Genomic DNA, 16,541 nt, shown 5'->3' with positions numbered 1-16,541 from the left:
GTATAAAGGCACAATAACTGACTTGCCCAAAGTCACAAGAGAAGCCAACGCTGTGGCTGGTATGAGACACAGGGTTTCCTGGCTCTGGTTCCCATAAGCTGAACAAATACCTCTTTCAAAATCAGACCATGCCTGATTTTCTTACCAGCTTCAATTTGTAAACTCTCCAAGAGTGTATTTTACATGAATTTCTCTTGTACATGCTGTCCTTAATTAGTGAGAACACTTCCTAACCCTGTGTTATTTGTTCAAAGGGTTTATAAAAAAATCAGGTTTCTAAAATGGCTATATTTTGCTGTTGATCAGGACAAAAAAAAATCTCCGCACCAGTCTCCCTCTGATATCTTTATTCAAATGAAAAGTTAAGGAGACTTGGCTACTGAAGGAACAACAAAAGCAGGCAGCCACAGATCTCTTCAAGGCAGCCTCACACGAGTGTTGCACTAACCACATATAAGGAGCTGAGTACTTTTGAGAAAAGACTCATTTTCTCTGTCAGAGGCAGACCTTGAGAAAACTACAGCAGGTCCTCTCAGAGAAAAAAAGTTGCTGAAAAGAAACATAGCTCCACTTAAAATCTCTTGCTAGATATGAAACTCCTATATTAAATTACTTGAGATACAACTGAGCCTGATGAGTTGACAGCTGTGCGCTGCTGGCCTCTGCTCCAAATTAGTGCAGTTATTGCAAGTAACAAACAGGAAAATAGACAGTGTGTGTAAGAAATGGGAGAATCTCCCATAAAAGGAGAGGGGTTTGTATCCATGGAAAACAACAGGAAATTGGTCCTCTCTACGTGAGGAAGAAGCAGGAAGCTGAATCACCTTCTTTGGACTAGAACATCGCAAGGTTTCGGCTCTGCTAGGAAGGAGCGCGTCTGCAGGATCCTCAACATGAAAGCGCAGCACAATCCTGTCCCTTCTTGTGGAAGTCTCATTGTTCATCTAATTTGACTGTTAGCCTCAGGGGACGCAGAGAAAATCTTAGAGCCTGCTATATAGATTTTAAATAGACTTCCATCTCAGTATGCAAGGAGAAAGAAAGTCTGAGTACTTGTTAAAAAGGATTTAAAAACAGAAGGTTAACAAAGCAAGGTTTGCACGATACACGCTGCAAAACTCTTAAGCCCAAGGACAGCAAAATAATGTGTTTTTATCCTAACTCCATATAGGATTTTTATGTGGTCTAACTGAAATCCAAACCTTTAATTTGGGCCTGAGGTTCTGTAGCTTTTTGCATCATTCTATGAGTGTACAAGGAATAAAACTGCCCTAATGGGGCATTGAGGGATTCTTCCAGGACACGGACAGGTCCTTGGGTGACAAAGACCGGTGTATACTATTCCTGCACACATATCTGGGCATTAGGAACACCTCAAAATAGGCAGGGACTGGACAGACCCTTGTTGCACTCAGGTGAGCTCCTGCTCTCAAGATGGCCCTCAGCTCTCCTGGTCTGCTCTGCAGCATTATGGTGTGTTATGGGACTCTGCAGGTGGCAAGTATTTTTTAGTATCATTGAACACCTTACATCTTCTTTTTTCCTCCCCAAGGAAAGCTTATCTGTCTGCAAAAATTGTGTTAAGAGTTTAATGAAATAGTTCCCCATGCAAGTCTTTTGTCTCATCCCCTGCCAAGATAACCCTGGTTAGACCTTGTATCATAACTATCTGTAAAACACAGAATTATAAACACCATTTAAAAGAAAGCCTAACAAATATATACTTTTTCTTTCCACACAAAGGTGTTTCAAGGGAATAGCAATCCCACTGAGGTTGTTTACAGACCTTTTGCCAAACCAGTTTTAACACGGTTTGTGCGAATTAGACCTGTGTCTTGGGAAAATGGAGTATCACTGAGATTTGAAGTTTATGGCTGCAAGATAACAGGTAGGTCTTGGGAAAGATTTTAAAATCAAGGGAACTTATTGTGCCTATGCCGTGGGTTTTATTTTTCTGAGTGAAATGCATTTTCACTATTTCCACTGTGACCTGAATGTAGAAATGTTAAAAAAAAACCATAAAGAAAATAAAATACAGCAACCCAAACATCCAATGTTATCTGAATGTTGTTCTAGTGTTATCCTTTAGGTGTTAAGCTTTAAGAAGTGAAAAACAAATAAGGTTTAATTACACTTCTTGCAATTATTTTACAGCTCCATGCAAAATACCTGAGATACACAGATATTTTGCAAATTCCCATCTTGTTTTTCCTTCCTAACCCTCCAGTCCCTCTCTCTCATGCCTGCTATTTGTAAGTAGTTCTCAGCAGGTTTCCCAAGAAACAAACATACATTGCTAGGTTTAAAAGCATTGCAAGGTACACACACTTAGATCTGAAGCCTGTTCAAGCAACTAGACATATATAGTCAGGTTCTGGCTAGTGATCAGTATTGGAATGTAACTCCTTTATATCACACAGTTAACTACCAAAGTAACTGTCCAAAGTGCTTTCTGAAGTAACAGCAAAAGGCATTCATTATCATCAAAATACTGTCTTGAAAAAAAAAAAAAACAGGCACAAGCAGGAATTTTTTTAGAAGTCTTTTTTTTCTAGTTTTAGGATTTCTATAACTCTTACAAAATGGAGGCATTTTTATGTGTAAAGTAAAAATACAACAAGTTAGATTAAAGAAAATGTTAATGATTTAATATTTTTTACAAAGCTGATTTTTCTAAAAAATATCTAGCATCATTTTATAGCACTTAATACAGTTAATTGGCACTAATTTTTAATAGTTCTAGGGATATTTTTTTTTTCCCTTAAGGTGTTTCTTTAGTCTTGAAAATGTTTTTTGGGACTGCTTTCCATGCAGCGGGAAAATAAGATTATTGATTATTATGTTATAGAATTCCAGGTCATTCTATGAAATCTTTTCAGATTAGATGAACATAATATCAGCAGAACTGCTATTACATTCTATATTGGAAATCTGCATTCCCTGTTAGCAGCTTTTCCTACTTCTAATTTATATTTATCTGGGACCATAAAAGGAGCAACTACTTAGCTTCTGTGTCATTTGAAAAAGCCTGAGAGACCAAAGAAATACAATAGGAAAATCTCAAGAACAGCAATAAATTATATTTTACAGAATGTATAAAAGATTTCCATTTCCAATGTCACCAAAATTAAGTAATCTGCAACCAGGTTTTGGCTGATTTTGGAAGTTTTCTCTAGGGAAACATTCACAAATTCAGATGTGACCCTGCACTCTTTGCCTTAGCAAGAAGAATAGAAAACAAGAATACAATAGGATTTTCTGATCCTTTTGGTTCCCATCAAGCCAGAAATACTCGTGGTATTTTGGTACTTCCTGCCAAAACTAGGATGTGCAAGTTTGAACAAATGAAAATTATATACAAATCCAAAGAGATTATTTTGGATATAAGAAGAAAATAAGTAATTGCTCATGATAGTTGAATTGACTGATGTGTCCTGTTTCTGTTTTGGTGCTTGTTCAGATTAACTATGTAATTTATTTGTTTTTTTCTCTGTAGATTATCCTTGCTCTGGGATGCTGGGTATGGTGTCTGGGCTCATTCCTGACTCTCAGATTACTGCATCTACTCAAGTTGATCGAAACTGGATCCCAGAAAATGCTCGCCTCATAACAAGCCGTTCAGGTTGGGCGCTGCCACCAACTACTCATCCATATACAAATGAATGGCTTCAAATAGACCTTGGTGAAGAAAAAAAAGTGAGGGGCATAATTGTCCAAGGAGGCAAGCACCGAGAAAACAAAGTATTCATGAAAAAATTCAAAATTGGCTACAGCAACAATGGATCAGATTGGAAAATGATCATGGATTCCAGCAAGAAAAAGATAAAGGTAAGGAAGAAAGCTCTTCACTGAAAAAAAGTTGCATTAAAAAAAAAGTTTGCATTAAATTTCTACACATCTATCTCTGATCTTAGAAAAGCCACACAGTTGGGATGAAGCCAAGCAGGAGGACTCCCAGGGCAGCAACCCTGAAGGGATGCTGTGGGAACCATCCCATGCCTGAGGGCAGGAGCTGGCCTTGGGGCATTCGCCTCTCTCTGTGGCAAAGGTTTTGTTTATTCAACACCTAGTTCAGACTTGATTTCTGACAAGGGTGGTGTGCCTCTGTGGCCCCTCAGTTACTGCAGAATCACATGCAATGGTAATATGCAACACTGCCAAAAAAGGAGAGTTTCCTCTGCAGTTTTTCCACTGACAGTGAATGAACTTATTTGAGACACTGAATTACTTTTCTTTTGCTTCTTTTTTATCATCTGAGCTGTAGAATGAGAATGGTGTTATTTAACTCAATGGGGTACCTGCTGGATTTCTGAACTGCCTGTAGACTGCTTTGAGAGCTTCACAGGCTCACTGTAATGGTCTGATCCAAGTCCCTCCGAAAGAAAGTGATGGAGTTTTTGACATGTTATCCTATCCCAAGTGAAAAGTACTATTGTACTGTCACAAGTGAAGCATCTTGGAGGTTGCTTGGGAATAAAGGGCAGCTGGTTCATAGGTTCAAGCAGAAACTCCAGGACATTTACAGAGGAGAGCCAAATGAATTGCTGGGTTAGATGCCAAGGAAAAGAAAATGAGTGTGGCCCAGAAAAGTTTCTGGGAATGTACCTATTTGGGTTTGTCTTTGAATGTATGCTTTTCAGGATATAAATTGCACTGAGTGTTTAACTTATTTACTCCAAATCCAATTTGTTAAGTCTTCCATCCTATTCTGCTGTCGTTGCTCACAAAGTGCATTTTTGTCTCAAAAGGCACAACCCTTTTTTAGTCCTCCTACCCTGTTCCTTGAGGAAACCAGTGGGCATGCAGTCCTGTTCACGAACTGGTGCTGCAGTACTGGGATGATCAGGGAATCATATACCAAAATGTGCCCTCAAAAGGCAAATCGGTGTGGTGCCTGGCAGATGGGAATCCTGAGAGTTGCTCCGTATCTCTTCTGTGTTAGTCTGAAAATTAGATGTAAAAGCTGTTTTGCTATATAGACTCATCCATTGGACAAACGTGTGTTTCCTTAAAGGAAAAGCTAAGTGGGCCTATGGATGTAGCTTTTCCAGGCACATTTGGTAAATATTGGACTTCATTCTCTCCTGTTTTAATCTCACTGAATATGTCTGCATTTTCTCACGTCTCATCACTTGTTTTGGGGATTAAAACTAAATGAATTCAGCCTTTGCAGTCAGCTCCTTTCTCTTGTTACCATGAGTTTTGACTTCATCATAAAGTGTGAAGAGAGTGTAAATCAACAATGGGATCTAACCATTTTCTTTCTAAAATAGATGTTGTTTTGACATGTACTTCTACACTGTGGCTCAACGAGGGAAAAAAATAATGCCATATGCTTTCAAAGCAGTGCGCCGTCTGCTGCATGGCTTTCTGTTTTCTAATACAAGCACTTGCCATCATTGTCAGAAGTTAGCAGTTTGACAAGAAAACTAGTGTGCTAACTAACGCACTGAGCCCATCCTTAGCTTTCATCACTACCAGAAATTAACTTTCAAGATTAATAGAATGGAGAGGGCTGGAATTCAAATCTCCTGTGGCATAATCATAATCCTTCCAAAAAATTCAAGACATTTAATAAACTTTCTTCCAAAGTACAAGTTTTCTTTAAAAAAAATCAGATAAATCCATGATTTGGGATTTTGAGGGATTTAAAATGTTAATACTGGAATCTAGTATTTTTCAATGTAAGTGGAGCTGGATGAGACAGCATGCTATAATGAGTCACAGCAGGAATGTGGATTAGAAACAGCCCTGTTATATGAAATGAAACACATCGTTTCACTTGGTTAAAGTCTTGACTTTCAATAAACAAACAACTGCATTTTAGGAAAAGAAAGAGCAGTGACAAGCTAAACATAACAACAGAATATGTCCAAAGGATGAAACATCACCTCATTTCTCAACATGATCTTGTCATCCATGCCTGCAGCTCCTTTCACTAGGACTACCATAACTCCTTCCTCTTTGGCTGACCCAATTTCTGCTATTTTCGAATGTGCAGGATGTTTCCCCCTTTAGCCTAGCTCAAGCACTCAAAGGAGTGAACATCATAAATCCTCAAACGACCACGCAGAACCCCATTTCCATTTCAAGATCCAATTTGTATTTCTTGTCCATAGTCTTACTCAAGCTTACTCCATAAAGTCATCTTGCTCTTTCATACTTCTTTCCTCCTGCCACTTTTTTGGGGTTTTTTACACCTCCTCTCATCATTGCTGGTGCAAGAAACTTCTGAATATCCTGCCATTTGGAACAGCCTTTTTAAATTTTTCAGCAATGTTTATTTTGATTTTAAAAGATATTAGGAAGATTTTTTTTGCTCTCACCAACTTAGCTTCTCTTTTGTTTAGCTATTATTTATTATAACCTATCTTTGTAACGAAGTAAAGCAATTTGTGACATAGCCTGTATAAAAGACACTCACAAAGTGAAGTTTTACTGTATACTCCTCTCTCCTCCCTGACAAAGAGTATCATTACATGTTTTAAATGAACAGTCAAAATTGAATCACAGGCAGCTCTGCACTACAAAGGGCAATGATTCAATATAATTCTAGATGCCTATTGAATTCTAATGTCTATGTGTCAGTACTCCAGTACTGATGTCTTTTGTAAAAGTTTTCGTTATTATATGTTGCTATTAAGACTACTATTAAAAAGGAAGCAAGGATTCCTCAGATACATGTGTCTGTCTACTTTTTACGCATAAAATGGCACTCATTCTTTCTCATATGGTAGGTAGCTTTTCTGATCATTTGCACTATATTGCTATTGAAATATAATAATATGTAATTCCATGTTAATTAGATCTGACAGGCCATCTACATGTGAATTCTTGACAACTGTCTTCCAAGCACTGGCAGAACACCAGGTCAACCACTGCCCCTTGAAGTCACCTTGGAGGTACAATCTCCCCTAGGAAGTAGGAGCAGAAGCATTACTGTTGGAATTATTTTTTTTAATTTAGTTGGTCATAGTCTCCCATCATCATTGGCTTTTGCGACTGGCACTCTAACCAATGGCCAAAACGGGTTGTGGACCATTGCTTCGTAATACAGAGGTGTACAGTAAAAACAAGCAAGGCTTTTAGGACTGCACTGAAAATACAAGCAGCAATCAATCAGGTTTACCTATGCTGGTTTTGTGCCTTGGGAAATATAGCCAACTTTTCCCATGGCCTCTGTTTTCTCTGCCCCAGATCAATAGGAGGAGTTCATCGCAGGCTGGGTTTTGTTCTCATCCAAAATGAAGGGCATCTGGTGGTTTCTTCCCGAAGAAGGCTTCAGGCTTCACAGCTCTGAGTTGGAAGTATCTCATAATAGTGCTTCTAATCCCAAATTTGAACTCCAGTTCAAAGAAGATGTTTTTTAATGTTTTGCCATTTAACTAATTCATAGAAAAGTTGAAAATACTTTACTTTTACTTCATTGTTATATACATTTTCATATTTTGTACTCTAGAGTGTTCTATACATGATATTCCGAATAAAATACTGAATAAATTACCATAAAATAGGGTAAAAATAAATCCTTTTACCTATCTTGGGTTATAAACTCTTCATGGCAAGGACTGTTTCTTTGTACAGTTAATTCGTTCTAAGGACTGATCATCTCCATGGAGGCATCTGAGGTGTTGCTATAAGTACAAATTATAACTTGTTCTATATACAAAAGATCACTGACAAGAGAAGCCGAAGGTATCGAACAAATGCCATTGAGAGATGCATTATGGCTGAAGAACCCAGAGTACAACTCAGTGAAGAGATTTTTGTCTGAAATGTACATTTGCTGACCTGCCTTGCCCGTTGGATTATATTGCAGTTTTGTCAGGAAGCAGCTTTCTTCTTTCTTCCTTTCTTTTTATTCTTATTCAATAGCAGGCTCACTGGAAGAACTCACTGTTCCTGGAGTTTAATTTATGCCTTTTGAAATAACTACAACTTGTGAAACTCTGTCACTGGGGGAAATCAGATTGAAATTTTCTCTTGAATAGTTGGATTATTACTGTAACCACTTAAAAGGTGACAGGATCTTCACCTCAGCCATTTTTTTTCCCTGAGAAGTGTTGAAAATGTCACCCAGTTAAACCTCAGATCAAAGCGTCATTTAAAAACATGTCTCATTAAACACTCAGCTCTTGTTATGACCCTGATGGATTGGTTGCTACTGAGTTTATGAAAAATGAAATGCATTACTTTTCCGAGAAGCTTTAACTATGTATTTTCCATTCTCATTTAGGACAGGAATGCCTGACACTTATTAAGTGGTTAGAATCTGGCCTACTCCTCACCTAATTCAAAGACTAGAGAACGAAGGAAAAAAGACAATTGTTGAAAATAGCTTTTTTTTTTTTTTTTAACAAGAAGCATTTGTCATGCTTTGCAGACTTTTGAAGGCAACACCAACTATGACACGCCTGAACTGCGGACTTTTGAACCTGTATCGATGAGATTCATCCGCGTCTACCCTGAGAGAGCCACACACGGAGGACTGGGGCTGCGAATGGAGTTGCTGGGCTGTGAACTCGAAGGTAATTGCTCTGCTAGAGATGAATGCACTTTATTATTTTCATAAATACATTCTCTACTTGGACTACTGCTGAACACTGCTGTGTCTGTGCAGGCAGCACGTCGGACTCTCACTTCTGTGACTGCCATTAGTGCTGTTTCTTGGCCTAATCAGTTCCTTCTCTGCAGACATTTGAATATGCCCAAGGCACAAATATTATTCTTTCTCCCATTCCTTTGTTGAATCACAGTGATATTCTCCACATGGTTTTCTGTTCCCTTAAGCAGCCTTATGATTATACTTTTGAGAAGCATAGAGCTATTAGGAGAGAATAAAGACAGGAACTTGAATTTTATGTTACCATGATACAACCCTGGAAGAGACGTTTTCTGAGAATGCAGAGTGAGCTTTGCACTAAATATAGCAATTATGTCCCTTGCTCCTTCAAAGGACGTGAAAGTCACACCAGACACTACGGTGGGCAATGATTACTTGGCTGGACAGTGTCTGTGCTGTTCCTTTTGTAGAGGGGGCCTCTTTGTTCCTTACCAAGCTTTAATTTTGCAAGAGTATGTAGGAGATGAAAGACCAGGAAAAGCAAAGTTTAGACACTTATGCTTGGACTGTGACATGAATTCAAGCTTTGATTCTTGTTATATAAACAATAATTATTTAACTTCATAGATAACTACAGATAACACTACGTGAATTTCACAATTTTATGTGGTGGATGATGATATAGTGGCGTGGCTTATAAACCACACAGCTTAACAATACACAGAATAACAAACCATGTTATTCAGGGTTTCATATGATACCTCATATAGAAGTAGCTGAACAGGCTCCCAAGATGAATGGAACTGACTGCTCTGCCTCCATTTCTTTCTCACCATTTCTCCCCCAAGGCGGAAGAGTGGGAGGCATTTGCTGTAAGAACTGATGAGTTCTGTGTTGTTTTTTTAGTGAAGGCCAGATTGAATAAGTATGCTTTTTACTTGGCCCGGAAAGTGGGGAGGTTGGAAATACTTCTTAATTCCTGCAGGAAGTCCTCATTTCCTATGGGAATACTTAGTTCCTGCAGACTATTGTGCTAGTTGCTCAGAAAAAAGAAAACCCAGCACCTGCCTTATGTAAACTCACAACCTGTGGGCAAAGTCCTTCAGCCACAGGGCTCCTGTAGCCACCTAGACATCAAGAAGTGAGTCTGTGGACCACCTTACAGGAACACATTGCTCAGTGAGATGGAAGAGCCAAAGAGGAGACTGACCAGGCAAAACGCCTTTGCTTTTAGGCAAACTGCAACAGCAAGTACAATTTTTCCCTGGGACACATCTTCTTGCATTTGTCTTTCTGTTACGGTGTACTTTTGAAGGGTGCTCACCTGTAGGTCACCCATGGACAGGTGAGGTCAATTCCCATTTACCCGTGGGAGAAGCATAGTAAGAAAACTTTGTTGTATAACTGTATCTTAAGGAGGGACTTGAATGAAGAGAAGTCACTTGAGATTTACTGAGCAAGAAAGGAGTTGAGATGAGAAAAGAAGCATAGAGGTAGGCACAGACAGGAGTAGAAATCAGCTTTCCAGCAGTAATGAGCAAGGGGAAGTTTGTGCTCGAAGCATCCCAGGGGGCCTTATATGAAATGATGGCAGAGATGTAGGCAAGCTTGAGGCTATACAGGGGCACGAAGATCAAGATAAGAAACTTAACTGGATGCAGAAAGCTAGAGGGCGCTTCCAGAGGGGTTTTTAAAGCGATGTGGGGAACAGATGCTCTGCATAATTCGTAACAGGTACAGAACTGTTGCTTTAACTAGGGATAGATTGTACCTGTAAAGCATAGGTCAGGGTCCTAAAGAGCCATGTTTCATCCCAGAACATAGCTACTTCAGAAACGACCACCCCTCCTGACATTTTCAGGCCAAGAAGTCAGTGCATATGATCTTATGTGGCCAGCAGACTCTGGGGGCAGTAGAAGGGCAAAGAAGAATCTGAGAAAGGGATGTATTATTGCATATAATGAGAGTAAAGCTTATAATGAGAGTAAAAGATTGTTAATGAAAATAACAGTAGATGAGAACAGACAAAAGCCTGGATCACATTCCCAGACTGGTTATCTTAAGCCAGGGAACTATACTTGCAGCATAAAACATAAACCTAAACATAACACCAAGTATCTGTATTCTGATTTTCCAGATGTGGTATGTTTTGCAGATACTAGGGTATAGATAGATTTTCTGGCATCTTGCACAAATCTCAAGCTTTTAATTGTAATAACAAAGGTCAGACTTTTACTGGTTATGCAGCAGCTACCGGAAAGTCATCACCAATGAGAAGCAGGCAGGTGGCTGAGAGGGATGACTGACATCACTGATGTCTTATTTATTTATAACTTCAATAAAAACAAAAGAAACTCCTTCCAGATCTCCTTATTGAGCACAAAGTGATTCTACATCACACTGCCTTCCTGCCACTGTTACCAGGACTCTGCTCAGATGTTTCCTCTCTTACATGTGCTCTGCAGAGAGGTTTCTTCAGCAATGTGGTGGGTGCTGGAGAATTACCACCTTGAGCATGCACCCCTCCTGCTCCTCTGTACAGGCCTACTCACAGGCACTTTGGCCTGCAATAAAATGATGAGTTTTCTACACACCGTCCCCAAGGCTCCCATTCTGCCTTGCCAGGCTTTCACTCTTCATTGGTAGGAACAACAAACACTCATCAGCCAGTGAATAGACAGTCCGGGGCTTTGCTGCCCAACTCCGCTCAGCCCTTGAGCCCAGATACAGCAGAGTGCCTTAGTGCAAGAAGGCAGAACAGATACGTCCCATTGCAAAGAAATACTAACTAACCTGCAAAGTAGAGTTGCTTCATTCCTCAGATACAACACATGAAGACAGCATATGGTGCTCATCAAAATGTTACTGCCAAGTGCATGCTGATTCTCCAGCACATGTTTTAACTGAATGACTAAATTTTGTTTCAGCTCCTACCGCTGTCCCTACCGTTTCCGAAGGCAAACCCGTGGATGAGTGTGATGATGACCAGGCAAACTGTCACAGTGGCACAGGTGATGACTACCAACTGACAGGTGCAGAAACCATCCTCATTCCATTGCAGCTTCATTGTAGCTCATATCCATCACCAGTTACCAGCCAAACGTTTGCACTGATTTAATCACTCGACATAAATGGACATTGGTATGCAGTTTGTATTGTCAGTGCTGTCAAAACAGAGGCATCTGCCTTTTACATATGACAATACTTTTGATTGTTTTCTCAGCTATGTAATTTTTGAAGGAAATAATAATGACTAGCTGGAAGATAGGGCCATTTTTTTGAGCAGGAATTGTGTCTAATCAAATGTCCTAATCAAACTTTCTCTTATTAAGAAAAAAGCTGGACAAACCTTTTGAGGTTTATTGTCTGAGATTGAAGAACTCAGAATGAAATATTGTTTAGGTTCAAGATACGTATACACTTCCATACCTAAAATTTAGCATAGGACTCAAATCTCAGCCCCAAACCTTTCCCAGACAGAAACAAAGCAGATTTGTTTCATTAAAGCACACTCACACATATACTACCAGAAATATTTCCATGGGCTTCCCCACCAACACTGCATTATTACAGCCACAGAGGGGCTGATGTTCTCCAATTTGCCATCACTAGCAGAAAAACAGGAGGGAGAGACATAACATAATCTGCATCTGGAATGAAGGAAGCTTGCTAGTTTTCATATTCTCCTGCTTTTGCACAGAACCACTGTCCTTCTGAGAGAGCTGACACTGCACCACTATGTTTTTGATCTCTTCTTGGAGGTCACTTGCTCCACAAATCTCTGGGCCTATTTGATGAGATCTTCCTGTAGCAGATCTATATATCTAGAGTAGTTGAGCTTATTTTTGGACACAGTGACACAAGTTATTTCATCACTGCTCCCTGGTGTGCTTATCTAATAAATGTTTATTGCTCTTATATCCATGATATAAAATAGCATTAAAATCTGGCAATAGCTATCCAAGAGGACATTGGGAAACCTTAGGTAAGAGATTGGCTTTTTGGAAGCAGCCAAGTAGAACATCCGACAGCAGATACAAATGAAAGTGCAGTTTCAGCATCAAACCCTTTCTGAGCTTTGCCAATGTCTCCTGCAAATGCATGTTGCAAATCATAAATTGAAAAATAATTCTTGAGTGGAAAAGACACTGCACGGTCACTGTCACTGCTTTTCAAATCAGTGTCCCACATGAATCTTATTCTTTTTGAAAACAGCCATGCAGGGAGTCTGATAAAATAGTCTGTATTGTGTTAAGGCAGCTCAGAAAGCTTTCAATGTTACTAAACTTTGTAATTTATTTATTTTTCTGAAAGGAAAAAGCCAGGTCAGGAAACACTGGGGCTTCCCGTGAAGCCCTACACTGAGGTCTGGCTTGCAAAGCCCAATAGGTAGAGACATATTTCACATAGATGGAGCGTGAGGGGAAGGAGACAGATCTATGCAAGAACCTTCTTTGTTCACTCATAGTCTCTGCACTTCAGGGAGCTCAGGACTGCATCCCACATGTCCCTTAGGGAAAGCTTATTGAGCAGAAGAAACTCCCTCTGGCAATTTTTGCAGGTTGTGCTTAGAGAGCAGTTTATAATCTCTAAGACAAGGGAACAGCCACCAGCCTTCCTGAGCACCAGCTCTTTTGGGGAACTGAACCTATTTCAGTACTAAAATTGAAAATTACTACATTGCCTTTCTACAAAAGTGCAGCCACTTTAGTATAATTTATTACTATACCACCTAGAAAGCCTGAGCAGCACATGCCCAGTTGTTCTGGACATGGTAGAAACACTGCATTGTACGTATGATGTTACTTATAACACTAAAATGCACAGAAGTGATTTTACCAATAATTTCATTGTAAACATTCTTTTCTTCCTCCCAAATGCATAGAAGGAAAGTATGTAAATCTCGTGGCCCATTAAGGATAGCAGGGCAGTGCAGAGGGGATTTCATCAGTGCCTTTTACCTTCTTTTATCCACTCCCGATGCAAGTGTGGCACCCGCGTTCTCATGGGTACGACTGTTAGAGTCACTCCCTGATAGCACTTGCACATATGTGAGTATCACAATGAAGCCTCCCTTGCAATTAACTGTAATTGTGCTGTAGGCCAGATTCTTTCCTGCTCTATTTGGACCCCATACAGAGTTACTCTATTTGCGTGTCTTATAGCATTTCCCATCAGATCATTCTCACAACATAAAGCTGATATAGCTTGGGCATTCATTCTCATTGGAAGTCATCATAGTCATCCTTTCTATAATGCTTTAAGCACTTGCTTGCTGGAGAAAAGAAAAGCCATTGACTGGTAATCAGCACCCCACTGTGCATTTATAATTGTGCTAATTTAGTTTTTGTTTCCTTTATCAATATGAGGCTTGCTTTAAAAAGTCAAGTATTTTAAAAATATCAATTAGTGAGCTTAGGAGAGGGCCATGACCCCACTCACCTCTTGTTCATCTGCTTGAAGAAGACAACAAAGGGGAAGTCCTTAATTCCTCCTGCTCTTTGAGACAGAAGTGAAAGCTGCCTTAGACTATAGCCTAAAGTTGGGCAATTCCCATGCACCGCTCTTGTGAGCTGGTCTCACAACGCCGCTATGGAACAACACACAGGGAGGACCCAGCAGGCAGGGGCTGGAGGACCTCATGTCTCTGATATGAGAAACAACATGTCATGGGTGAATGCACAAACTGGTGACTGTTAGGAGGTGCTACGGAGATCAGTTACTGACTTCCCATGTTATTTGGAGCAAATCAGTGTCTATAAAACAAGGATGGCCACAGGGACATGGTAAGGATTGGTTAGTTGGTGTTTGCAAGGACTCCAAAGACATACAGCTTTATTTAATAATGAGTTCTTGTTTTCTTTTTTGATAAAGGAAACCAGATCTTTAATGTCGTATTTTCATGCTTAAGCTCACATACTCAGTTACCTACATGTCTAATAAAGATGATAATATTTCAGATTTATATATAGGATATTCCTAATGACTGCTGTGTCCTTTGTTGTGTCCCATGTATCATGATACGCATAATTTCTTTTCCAGGTGGTACTACAGTGCTGAATACAGAGAAGCCAACAGTAATAGACAATACATTACAACCAGGTAAAAAAAAAAGATTTTTTCTTATTAAAAACATAATAAATTCCATACCCAAATTTCATGCCAGAGACAAAATAATGAATTGCAGCACTTCCTGACTTCCCATTCCCTAAAAGTCTCTGAAGTAAAGAAGCATCTGGTCTCTCAGCTCTGTACAGTAAATATTTTATTCCTTTCATCCACATGTAGACACAGCAGAGAACAAGATTTCCTTCTGCATCAGCAAATGCCAAATGCTGACAAAATTAAACTAACTTAATCACACAGTGCACTCTGTTTAAATGTGGCATGTCAGTGACACAAAGTGTGTTTCCAAACTCTGGGAAAACAAAAACAGAGCCACACAGGCTCACTCACTATTTATATTCATGGTTTTACAAAAGTAAGACAAGTAAAGTTTGCCATTTTTCTCCACCAGGGAGTTGGCAGTTTTACAATATTGTTTTCTAGCAAGTTTTCTCAAAATGGGGTTACATAAACTGCTACCATGAACTTGAAAAGGGAAAAACAAGTTGTTACTGGCAGCAGGTCCTTTTTACTTAATCAATACAATAAGTAACAGCTTTTAAAATCCTTAGTTTACTGCTTCCACAGCTTTCATATCATTTTTTAATATCCTGTACAATTTAGTGGGAGTGGGGGAGAGGATAGATTTGGGCAGAAAATCCAAACTCCAAAAACTATGAGCACCAGTTTAAAATTCTTTGCATTAATAATTGTGGAGCGGTAAAGAGGTCAGTTTTCAGTTACTCCCATTTCCTCCATTAAAGCACAGTCAGGCACAGTCTTGCAAGTGATTTATTAACAGGGTGGGTAAGTGTTTATCATTGTTTCCTCAACCATGTGACACAATCCGCTCTTGCTTCGAGTAAAAGAAAGGGACTAATAATGCAAAAGTTTCCTAAAGAACACTGATGGTGTCGACCTGATTAAGAGATAGAGCTGACTTATCTCAGACGTTGTTCCCACTCTCAGCCTCTGTGTTCTGATATTGCAGAGGCGAATGCTTTTACTCCCCTCAAAATTTGTCTCCAGGGTCATCCAGTTGGCTTAGTCAGCATACACTATTTCTAGCTCTGCCCTGCTTTATGAGCAGAGGGAGATTGTGGAGCACCGGTATAACGAGCAACACAACGACAGGCTGGCCTGCCTTCACGGGACACCTCGCCACACTGCCCTTCCACAGTCAGCATTGCTGAAGGGCTGGAGGGCTGCTGGTGATCCCACAGTTCGGAAAGGGGTGGGGAATGCAAAGGAAGAAAGGATACTGTGCAGTGGTTTTAGAGTAAAACATTTTAAATTTTATGTCTGAAATTATCTTTTAGCTTTCTCTTTTGCTGAAATGAAGGATTTTTTACAGGTTTTTTTAACTATCTTCTTGCATTTAAACAAATTGCAAATTCATAAAGTGCCTCCGTGCAATGCAGTTTTCCTCCCTCCTCCCCAGTGCCAGTTGCATTTGCAGGTTGTGTTTAATCCCCTTGGCTTGGGTGGGACTCTCCAGTAACAGACTGACTGTTTCTGCCAGAGATTAAGATATCCTCATTTTCTCTCCTTACTTCCCTCCTGCACCACCTTCGCTTACTCCGTCATGAGCCAAGTTTTTTTCTCTGCTTAAGGAGTTTCTGAGGTTCCCTTCAGAGCATGCCAATGTTACTTCCCTGCATTGTGCTGGTAGGAACTGCTTCCTTCCGGGGAATAAGGGACAAGTTCACATCCCAAACTCCAGGCTCCCACATGGCAGCACATTACAAAGATCATAGATAGAGATCAGTCAGATGCTAATAAATAAGAATAAGATTTCCAGAATCTCCAGTTTAAGACATAAAGGTTTCCAGCTGCTTCATAATCCCTCACTGAAAACCAGCCAGAAAACTCC

General features: G+C 39.7%; 1 protein-coding gene across 5 annotated transcripts in view; it reads left to right on the top strand.

Moving 5' to 3' along the window:
• NRP1 (neuropilin 1) overlaps positions 1-16,541 on the top strand; it is a 114,355-nt gene that overhangs the window by 81,342 nt on the left and 16,472 nt on the right. For 3 of the 5 annotated variants that reach the window (XM_050890721.1, XM_050890719.1, XM_050890724.1), the window contains exons 9-13: positions 1,744-1,888; positions 3,497-3,828; positions 8,384-8,528; positions 11,491-11,595; positions 14,606-14,665. In XM_050890721.1, the coding sequence (XP_050746678.1) occupies positions 1,744-1,888; positions 3,497-3,828; positions 8,384-8,528; positions 11,491-11,595; positions 14,606-14,665 (787 nt within the window). The remainder of the gene's footprint in view (positions 1-1,743; positions 1,889-3,496; positions 3,829-8,383; positions 8,529-11,490; positions 11,596-14,605; positions 14,666-16,541) is intronic. The other 2 variants (XM_050890723.1, XM_050890722.1) reach the window with 1 other exon arrangement.

This window comes from Gymnogyps californianus, chromosome 2 (genome assembly GCF_018139145.2).
Source record: "Gymnogyps californianus isolate 813 chromosome 2, ASM1813914v2, whole genome shotgun sequence".
In the NCBI taxonomy this organism is placed as follows: domain Eukaryota; kingdom Metazoa; phylum Chordata; class Aves; order Accipitriformes; family Cathartidae; genus Gymnogyps; species Gymnogyps californianus.
This window is presented reverse-complemented; position numbering and strand designations above follow the sequence as displayed.